This window comes from Carettochelys insculpta, chromosome 3 (genome assembly GCF_033958435.1).
Source record: "Carettochelys insculpta isolate YL-2023 chromosome 3, ASM3395843v1, whole genome shotgun sequence".
NCBI lineage: Eukaryota > Metazoa > Chordata > Testudines > Carettochelyidae > Carettochelys > Carettochelys insculpta.
Window position 1 is genome coordinate 102,252,178 of NC_134139.1, and position 10,867 is coordinate 102,263,044.

The 10,867-nt window shown below is 47.3% G+C and overlaps 1 protein-coding gene across 1 annotated transcript; it reads left to right on the forward strand.

Moving 5' to 3' along the window:
* Window positions 1-6,971: 6,971 nt before the first annotated feature.
* CITED2 (Cbp/p300 interacting transactivator with Glu/Asp rich carboxy-terminal domain 2) lies at window positions 6,972-9,809 on the forward strand. The gene is made up of 2 exons (XM_074990461.1): window positions 6,972-7,748; window positions 8,241-9,809. Exon 2 carries the CDS (start codon window positions 8,248-8,250, stop codon window positions 8,953-8,955), a length of 708 nt encoding a protein of 235 aa, XP_074846562.1. The 5' UTR covers window positions 6,972-7,748; window positions 8,241-8,247; the 3' UTR covers window positions 8,956-9,809.
* The last annotated feature ends 1,058 nt before the right edge of the window (window positions 9,810-10,867 follow it).

Here is a 10,867-nt window from a genome sequence, read left to right on the forward strand (position 1 = left end):
TTTCATCCTTCCTTCATAGGTCATGTTCTCTAGACCTTTGATCATTCTTGTTGCTCTTTTCTGAACCCTATCCAATTTCTCCACATCTTTCTTGAAATGCGGTGCCCAGAACTGGACACAATACTCCAACTGAGGCCTAATCAGCGCAGAGTAGAGCAGAAGAATGACTTCTCATGTCTTGCTCACAACACACGTGTTAATGCATCCCAGAATCATGTTTGCTTTTTTTTGCAACAGCATCACACTGCTGACTCATATTTAGATTGTGGTCCACTATAACCCCTAGACCGCTTTCTGCCATACTCCTTCCTAGACAGTCACTTCCCATTCTGTATGGGGGAAACTGATTGTTCCTTCCTAAGTGGAGCATTTTGCATTTGCCGTTATTAAACTTCATCCTGTTTACCTCAGACCATTTCTCCAATTTGTCCAGATCATTTTGAATTTTGACCCTATCCTCCAAAGCAGTTGCAACCCCTCCCAGCTTGGTATCATCTGCAAACTTAAGAAAGCATACTTTCTATGCCAATATCTAAATTGTTGATGAAGATATTGAACAGAACCGGTCCTAAAACAGACCCCTGCGGAACTTCACTTGTTATACCTTTCCAGCAGGATTAAGAACCATTAATAACTACTATCTGAGTACAGTTATCCAGCCAGTTTTGCACCCACCTTATTGTAGCCCCATCTAAGTTGTATTTGCCTAGTTTATTGACTGGTATTTTTCAGTTCTCCTGAGGTATCCCAAAATACATCCGCATTGTAAACATAGCCTTAGTGATAAGCTGAACAAGAAGTAGGACTGAGTGAACTTGTAGGTTCTGAAGTTTTACATTGTTTTGTTTTGAATGCAGTTATGTAACAACAAAGAATCAATATTTTTAAGAAGCACTTTCATGATAAAGTGATTGCACTACTCAGAGGCAAATTGAAAAAAACACTATTTCTTTTGGTTAATTTATAGTACAAATATTTGTAATCAAAAATAAAGTGAGCACTGTACACTTTATATTTTGTGTTGTAATAGACATCAGTGTATTTGAAAATGTAGAAAAAAATCCAAGAATATTTAATAAATTTCAGTTGATATTCTATTCTGCAACAGTGAATTAATCATGATTCTTTTTTAAGCTAATCATGTTAGTTAACTGTAATTAATCAACAGCCCTAATATATTTACATATTTGCTAACTTGAGCCATCTATATAAACAGAAAGATGGCACATGGGAAGTGCTCATGAGACTAATTAATTAATTAATCAAGTTTATCAAGTTTTTGAACATGTCCCTCACCTTAGAACTTCTCTTCACTGAACAAACTTATGGTTCCTGACATGTAACTGAATAACTTCAGCATGGCGAGGAGGGCGCTTATTAGTGACAGTGTGGTTAGCTCCACACTGTCCCTTACTCTGGTCTCATAACTATCTGTCCTATGAAGCCCCAAAGAAAAACTGACCTGTGGAGATAATTCTCCATAGCTTTCCTTTCTCCCCTAATAGTGGACTGTGGCTAATCCACTATAGATTCTGCTCTTTACAGATGCTTGTCATCAATCTATTAATCTTTTAGCATTATGCCACTACTGGAGGGGACTGGGGGAGCTCTCCAACACCTGGGTTGGCTGGTTATGTGCCAGAGTTCATAGACTCACTGAGTAACTAGCTTCACTATGGCGACAGGATGCTCTAAATAGGAAGCCATATGGAAGGCTCTGGGGAACACCTGGCTTGTCTATATAACCAGTGGAAAGCGCAACTGTGATCATATGAGGCTTGTGCCTGGCATTGCACACTGTAGCCTCTCCAGAATTTGATGATATCTACATTAGAAAGTGTGCCAAAGTCATTTTCTTCCACATGGAAGATCAGGGAATCTGGTGCTGAGGCTTATAACCAACTCTTCGATGCTGGTGCCAAGTGTGTCTACTGCATTCTCCCTCTACCAAAACAAGTAAAAGTGACAGACTCCTCAGACAACCCTAACTGTTGTCCTTCTGAACTAGTCTTTGCCCACTGCTCAGTACAATGCATGATAGAATGCACACAAAAGTCCTCTCGGTGGTTGCACGGCAAGGTCACACATGAGTCAAGCTCGGCTTTTCAAAGGAGGCAAAAAAAGATACACAAAACCCACTGAAATTCACTGACACCATAATCGATCAGTATGTCCAGAGCTGAACATTGTTGCTGGTCCCAGGATATTAGAGGCACATGGTGAACAAGGTAATATCTTTTATTCAAACAACTATTGATGAAAAAGACAAGCCTGCAAGATACGCAAAGCTCTTCTGAAGGTCAGGGGAAGGTAGCTGTATGTAATAGTTATAGCATCAGCTTGAATTCTTTGGGTTTTCCATTCTGCTTTGCCTATTCCTGCTGCTCTAACCTGGAAGGAAAGAGAGGAGTAGCACTGAGTATGCAACCTTCTGCATGGTCTTCTGCTTCAGCCTCTTAACTTCCACGTGGTGGTCATCCTCATACTCCTATGCTAGCACATTGTCAGATATTTCTCCATTGCTCTTCTGAACACGAATACCAACAGCCCATTGCAGCTTGGTCAGCTTTTGAACTTCTCTCACACTTTTATTCTCATTCCATGCCTTCCCTGCAAATGCAGTGCCCTACTTTCCCAGCAGCTGAAGGCAGCACCAGCTGAGTTATGCAGAGGGCCCTAAAGAACACCCTTGTGTATGCTGTCTTACGTAATTATGCTTCACACTGGGACTGGCAAACTGATGAGACTCAATAACCTTTTAGATCCATGATGATAGACTCATGCCTTGTACCAGGTGCCATCCCCTACCCTGTCTTCCTGTTCTTTTGTTTTGTTTTTTAATTTGCTGTTGAATCCTATGCATCCCTCTGGTGAACCAAAAACTAAATGGCTTTGCAGCTCCTCATGAAGAAAACACCATCAGGCCCTAACTTTTGCAACACAGTAAACTCTTTCATATCGGCAGGCCCGGGACTGGGAGGTTGCTAGCTATTCAAATATTCTGGATAATAGAGAGGTATACCTAGCAATGCATAACACTAAAGAAAAACAAGATTAGATATTCAGAAACAAACAAAAATGTATGCAAAGTATTTTATTTACCACAACAGTAGTACCACACATTGAAAACTTATGCTGTATTTGCTGCATTTATTTGTGCTTACTTTCACTATACTGTAGTTACGGAAAATGTAGCTATAATTTACTTATGGTTAAAATGCCTGTTATTTGAGAGTTCCAGATGATAGAACACCGGATATGAAAGAGTTTGCTGTGAGATGTAAATGCCAGAAAATACCTCTTAGGCCTGTAGTATATTGGGTGATATGTCTACTCATCTTTCTTGCTGTCATGTACCCGTTCTCCACAGTCTGCTTTGGCATCTCCACTTCTGGTGTCAGCTTCCAGAACCTGTAAAACTGAAAAGACGTAAGGGCATCCAAAGCCGTGTTAATCCTAACTCATACGTGCTGAGCTTTGGAAAGGCATTGAAATACAAAGGGTCTGACCAGCGTCACCATGGAGCTGTATTTAGCAATTTTTTCCACTTACTGTCCACAACTGCCTAATTGTCAAACCAAAGCAGTATATCCTCAATACTCATTCTTTTGCCCACAAAACTAATAATACCATTAAGGGGGAAATCTCCAAGATGGTGGTTGGCCTATATCATATTCCCCAAAGAAAGAATACGAAAGGTGCCAGAGAGCATCTCATTATCCTCTCCTTCAGGCCAAGTACTACTTCGTGATAGAGACCCCATTCAGTTCCTGTAGGAATTCCAGCCGGATGACAAGGTCACTCAGCAATGCTATTGTGGTGGTGTCCTGGCACCCATCATTTAATTCTTCCTGTCACCTCTTCTCCCCAAGGAACTGCCACCCTTGTCAAGCTTCACTGTTTTGTTTTTTGTTTTTATTTTTAATGGCCTGCCTCACTTATCCTTCTGTTCCTTAATCAGCTCTGTACGTGGGTCCTACTCACTGTGTGAAGGACTGCATGTCATCTGCTCAAGTTGCGTCTGTATCCTGAAACCTAGTTGGTTCCAGACAGCACTGTTCATGTGAACCACCTGAGCAACTAGACAGAAAGGCATCACCTTTAACTGACCTTGAAATAGGTTGTGGACAGGGTGGACAAGTCAGTCAAACGGCTGTAAAAGAGGCTTACCAGTTAGACTGCCCCTTCCCCAGTAGGGCCCCTCTAGCCTGCCCTATGCTGTCACAGCAGTGCTTGTACATTAGGGTTACCATAGTTGACCTTTCAAAAAAAGAGGACACCCCTGACAGCTGTATCAGTATCCACCAACTCACCTTGTATTAATGCACTATACACTGTAGTAAACTCTTTGATATCTGGCATCCACGGGATCAGGAGGTTGCCAGATAATCAAATATGCTGGATAACTGTTGAGTACTCATGATGGGTGGGAGAGCAGAGGATCCTGCCGACTGCACTCAGTTGCAGCATGGAGGGACACAGGATGGTACTGAGAGGGCTGACCCCCAAGGGCTGAGAGCAGGGCAGGGCGTTGCTTTCCCTCTCTGTGCACAAACCTCAGCCCTGACGCTGCTTCTCCGTATTCCCGCCCAGTATCTGCTGACCAGATCTTCCCAGCTGTGAGTCACGCTGGTTATTCGAGTGTGCCAGTTAACCAAATGGCAGTTAAACGAGTTTACTGTAGAACACATTAATACAATGTGAGTTGGGAGAGACTAATACAGATACACTCTCTCTCAGGGGTGATGTCTTTTTTTATATAGTAACCCTGGTGTCCATCTAGTCTATGAGATGCAGATGTGCCAACAGCATTCTTCTGTCCTTTCAGTGGGAAGTGCGGGGGCACAGTATTTGATGGCTATTTGGATCTAACAAGGGCAGGAGCCGCAGGTTTGTAAAATGTTGATGGTGCCAAAAGACTGCACCCCTTTCCCATCGCCCCCTCCAACTCCTTCCCCTCACCTGCCTAAAGCCTGGGAGAGGCTTGGGAGGTGAGGGACGCAGGCTCTGGGTGGTGGGCTGGTTGCTGGGTGCAGGCTCTGGGCTGGGGCTCTGGGAGAAAGTAGGAATGTAGGAGGGAGTCTGGGCGCAGGCCCTGGGAGGAAGCTGGATGCTGGGTACAGGCTCTGGGCTGAGGCATGGGCCTGGGAAGCAGGAGGGAGTGCTGGATGCAGGCTGTGAGAGGTGTGGAAGGAGGAGTGGGATGCAGCGCTTATCTGGGGCATTCCCCCTGTGGCAGAAGATCCCAGTTAGGGCACAGCCAGCAGTTCTCCCTGTGCTGCTGCCTGTAGGCGCCACCCCCACAGCTCCCATTGGGAACCTGGGATGGGGGCAGCACATGGAGACAGGGATGTGCTGGCATCTGTGCAGCTTGAGCGGGCAGGAAGCTGCTCTAGCCATGCTTCACTGCCAGTGATGGAAGAGCAGCAAGGGCAATCTTAAATCACTCAGGGGCAGGGAATGCATGGAGGTGGGGAGCGGGGTGCAAGGTGGCAGGCTGAACCAGGAGAGAAACCCAGACCCAAACATTGCTGGAGCTGGGCCCCAGGGCTAGGAATATTCCTGGAGCCCAGGCACCGGGGCTCATATAATTTGTCCCCACAACAAAAGGTGTGCCCCATTCTTTGTCTCCAGGCCCAGCTGCTGCAGAGCTGAACCAGAGCCTTCCACACTCTCAGGCTACAGTGATACTAGCAAGTTTTGCTGACAAAACCCCGTTTTTGTCCACAAAACTGGTAGAACATCTGCATACAAAATGCACTTTGTTAACAGTGTGTCGACAAAAGTCGGCACTTCTGCCAACATCTTCTGCTTCTCCCAAATAAGGAAAAGCACCTTTTGTTGACAGGCTATGTTGACAAAAAAAGCTGTGTGGATGCTCTGGGGGGGGCCTCTCAACACACAGGGCATCCACAACAATGGACAGCCCTATCTGCTGTGCTTCCAGGTGCCCGTTTTGTCCACAGAATGACCAAGCAGTCTGGCTGCAATGTCAACAGAGCGGAGCGCTCTTCTGATTGGCTTTTGTGTGTAGCCACCCTCTGTCGACAGACATTTTGTTGGGAAATCTCTTCTGACAGTGACTTCTGCTGGCAGAGCGCTGTAGTATAACTGCAGCCTCAGTGAGCTGAGACACTGTCCCTTCTAGGAGTTGCACTACTAAGATTTACAATAGGACAGTATCCAACTTCACTGCAGTGTTAGCAACCCTCTTCCCCTGGTGTGACAACTACTGCAGCTGGAAAGATCTGGGGGACTAGTTAGCTAGAGATGCATGTCCTAAACCCCAGATTGCTGAGATGGGGGGGCTCTGTTTGCATGCCGCCCTCCCACAGGGGTGCTGAATGTTAGCAGTGCTGTTCAGTGGGGCAGGTTATGGTGACGTGAGGTCCCTCAGCATGCCCTGCTGTATTTACAAAGCAGTAACCATGTTCATGGCTTCTTCTTTTTTTTTTTTCCTTTGCCAGCGTCAGGCAGCTCTTGTCTCCGCTCCCTGCAGACACGATCCCTCGGCCCCAGCCCCAGATGATCTTCAGACAAAGCCAGCCAGAGAGCGGTTGTGCAACTTCGCAGCCGCCCCCTCCCTGCTTGCCTGCCTCCCCCCACCTTCCGCATCTAGGGCAGCTGCAGCCACCGTGGCTGTGCGAAAAGGTGGATCTCGGGAATAAGCCTCGCTGGGTTTGTTTACAGAGCACAGACGCCACCGTTTGAATGCCGAAGCTACCGAGAGAGGTAAACACGAGCCGAGCAGGAGCACACGTACGCGGAGCAGCCCAGGGTGACCCGGAAAGCGCGGATTGGATCAGTGTCTGCCAGGGAGGACAAGTGTCCCTTGCCACCTGCAGGCTTTGCTGCATGCGTGCGACAGCCCCCGCAGCTAGAGGCCGGAGGGAGAACCCCCTAGAGGATGTGAAGGGAAGGGGGTTACCTCCGCCTGAGAAAGCAGCGCGCCCCACACGCTGCCCTATAACCAGCCTTTCCCTCGCAGCCTTTGGAGCGGGAGCGAGGCGGCCCCGCAGCGCAGAGCACGGCTGGTCAGCGGCAGCGATGGTGCAGAATTGCACGAGGGGGGACCCAGCAGACAAGCCCCCTGCCGCACGCACTAAGGGCGCGTCTAAACAGCCGGCTCGGGTCGGGCTGGGCGGGAGCCCTAGGGGCGCTCACAGTTACGCACCCAGCCCGCCGCCGGCGCTGTTCTGCTGAGCAGGGGCTCGCTCGCCACAGCGCCCGTGGGGAGACGGACTGTGCTCTCCCCGCTCGCCGCCCTTCACCCGGCTCTCTCCCTCCGGCCCCGCTCCCCGCCCGTAGGGGTGCGGCCGGGATCGGGCCCCGCCGCGCGAGCGGGGCGGGAGACACAGCAGAAGCGATCCGCAAACACACGTGTCGCTCAACCAGAACGAGCAGGATTCTTTGGATTCCTTCCAGATCCGCCCGGCCTCCCCTCCCCGCTTCCCTTCCCCCCCGCGCCAGGTTTTACTTCTGGTTGCCTGCGAGGCTCTCGCTCCTCCCTTCTGAAATCCTATATTAACTGTGGCCAGAGCCGGGGAAGAGGAGCGTGGCTCATTGTTGGCCAGCGCCGATGAGCCTCGCAGAGCAGCGAGAAGGAGCTGTTGCCTCTGCAGCCGCCGCGCGCCCGAGCCGAATTCATCCTTAGGGAGCAGAAGAGGGAGACGCGCGCTCTCTATGCTGGGCGAGTTTTACTGACTGGCTTCGTCGACACCTTGGGAGCGACAGCAGCAAAAAAAGAGGTGAGTGCAATGGAGGGGGGGTGCATTGCTGTGCTGTGCACGGACAGGCACGCCGGCGTGGAGCAGCAGGGGGTGACTGGTGTCCTTCGCAGCCCTGGGCGCCTTGCATGCGCCTGATTGAAAACACAACTGGGGGGCAGAGCCTTGCGGACTTGCTTGCAAAAGTTGCTGACAGCGCGAGGCGGGACTCGCTCTCGGGGCTGGTGTGGGCGAGGGAGCCGGGGCGCGGGGACAGCGGTCCCCTTGCCGGGACTGGAAGGTAGGGCCGCTTCGTCTGGCTGGAGGGCGCGCCCGGGAGTTGCCAGGGGGAGGGGTGTGAGGTCCCGGGAGCTGCAGCACGGGCCGGGCTTTGGGCTGTGGACTTGGCTGGCTGGAGGAATCCGGAGCGCTGTGTGGCCGAGCAGGGCTGCACGCTCGTTGGAGGGGGCACTTGGCTAAGGGCAAGGCCGGAGGGTTTTAAGAAATATCTCTTTCCCTACGTTAACTTTCCAGGTGGCAAATGGCAGAGCACATGATGGCCATGAACCATGGGCGATTCCCCGATGGAAGCGGTGGGCTGCATCACCACCCTGCGCATCGAATGGGGATGGGTCAGTTTCCCAGCCCCCACCACCACCACCAGCAGCAGCAACATGCCTTCAGCGCCTTGATGGGCGACCATATACATTATGGAGCTGGAAATATGAACACCACGGTCGGGATCAGACATGCCATGGGGCCAGGGAGCGTGAATGGGGGGCACCCTCCCAGCACTATACCTCCCACTGCCAGGTTTACCAATTCTCAGTTCATGGCCCCCCCTGTGGCCAGCCAAGGAGGCCCCTTAACAGCCAGCATGCAGCTGCAGAAGTTAAACAACCAGTATTTTAGCCACCACCCCTATCCTCACAACCACTACATGCCGGACTTACACCCTGCAAATCATCCAATGAACGGAACCAACCAGCATTTCAGAGACTGCAACCCAAAGCATAGCAGCAGCAGCAGTGGCGGGGTGCCACCCTCCGTTTCCCATGGCCCTGCAGCCATGCTGCCTCCCAATGTCATAGACACTGACTTCATAGACGAGGAGGTGCTCATGTCCTTGGTCATAGAAATGGGTTTGGACCGCATCAAGGAGCTTCCTGAGCTGTGGTTGGGACAGAATGAGTTTGATTTCATGACAGACTTCGTTTGCAAACAACAGCCCAGCAGAGTGAGCTGCTGACTTCTCTCAGACAAAGGACTTTCTCTCCGTGTGAATGACAACATTCCCTTAGACACACAGTATCTCGCTTTTCAGCACCTGAAAGGTTGAGAATCTGCAAAACAGAGTAAACGATAAGCTTGTATAAATTGGGGTTGTTTTTAATAACTGCTGCCACCTTTTTTTTTTATTTGTAGCATTGACACCCACTCCCCTTCCTGTAGTAATTATTTCTGGCTAACTGACTTTTTATGTTCCTCCCCCTTCCCCCTTAATTTCCTCACAGTAACATGTCCATAATTTTGACAGTGCTCTGCTGTTTAGATATTAATCCTGGAAAATTGCTTAATCTTGTGGATTTTGTAAACAGTGATTTCCAATGACTTGAACTGAATTCAGATTCTGAGTGAACAGGGAAAAATTGCATTAGTTGGTTGCATGAACTTTGAAGGGCAGATATTACTGCACAAATGCTGCCATCTTGCTTCATTTTTAACTATGCATTGCAGTGCAGACTAATTCTTTTTTAATATGCTAAACTGGAATCTTGTGGGCCGATCCCTCTTAGATCAGGAAAAGAATACTATTAAAGTCTGCTACCCAGTCCCCCTCCCCCATATGTACAGACAATAATATGGTGTGGATGGAATGTTGACTCGTCAGTGGCAAACATTTCACAGATTTTTATTTTGTTTCTGTCTTCAGCATTTTTGACACTGTGCTAATATAGTTTATTCAGTACATGAAAAGATACTACTGTGTTGAAAGCTTTTTAGGAAATTTTGACAGTATTTTTGTACAAAACATTTTTTTGAGAAAATATTGTTAATTTATTCTATTTTAATTTGCTGATGTCAATAAAAAGTTAAGAAATGCTTTAGTTTTTCTAGAACTCATTTACCAATATCTATCTTCAGAATTCCTCTTGCCCCGGTAAGTAGAACATCTATCTGTAAAACTGTGTGGTGTGCAGGAAGACATTCCAAAGTAGAAAGTACATCCCACCAATGTATGTTGAGCTCAGGAGAGCAGGATATAAACATAATTATGGCATAAAGCTTAATAAGAAACATTGTAATATGCCTGTTGGTGTGGTTTTATCAAAAAATAAAGTTGCCAAGAAGCAACTTTTTTGTGTGTGACTTGCCAGCATAGTTGCTTTAAATGTAGTTGTCCAGAAATATGCATAAAAGTATTTATTATATTTATCTATTAAACTTGTAATTTTATAAATTCTCTTTCATGTACATGTTAGACTTTTTCTTTTGTATTTTTACTATGTCACATTGATGAGCTATTTAAAAGATGGGCTCATTAGGTGGTGGGGATTTCTTTTCCTATGCCATCTTTGATTATTTAGTTTACATGGAAGACTGCTGCATGAAAGTAGAAGACATGCCTCACATTTAAATCTGCTATTTTTCATATTTAGTGACGTAGGAAAAGGAAATAGCCAGCAGTCTTAAGTTTAAAATTTTCTACTCTAGGACAACCCTGATCCATTTTTCTCTGACATGTTTGCCAACTAATTCTCAGTTAAATGAATTCATACCCATTTGTTTCAAGTGGTTGGAAAAAAAATGCCTCCTTTCATCATAAGGTGTAATGCATACATTTGTTGTTTGAGGACAAAAGCTTACAGTAGTCTTTTGTTGTGTGTTTTTTCTACCCCAAAAACCCAACAAAATCCCTTCTGTGTATATCATTAGTTCAATAAGGACAGCAGGATCATAGCCCGAATAATACTTCTCTCACTTGGAATTGCTTTCCAAGTTTAACACTGATCTGATGCCATCTGATGTTCTTCCTAAAATTATGTTTTTGTGTTCGTGAGTTAAGAAAGTGTGATGGGAAAGAACAAACCTATTAAGATTGATTTCTGAACATGGGTGTATAAAAGGACAATAGCCACATGTAATGTGTGTGTAAATTA

What these genes read in the sequence shown, in the direction of transcription:
- CITED2 (XM_074990461.1), top strand. Translation starts at nt 8,248, where the DNA reads ATGGCAGAGCACATGATGGCCATGAACCATGGGCGATTCCCCGATGGA.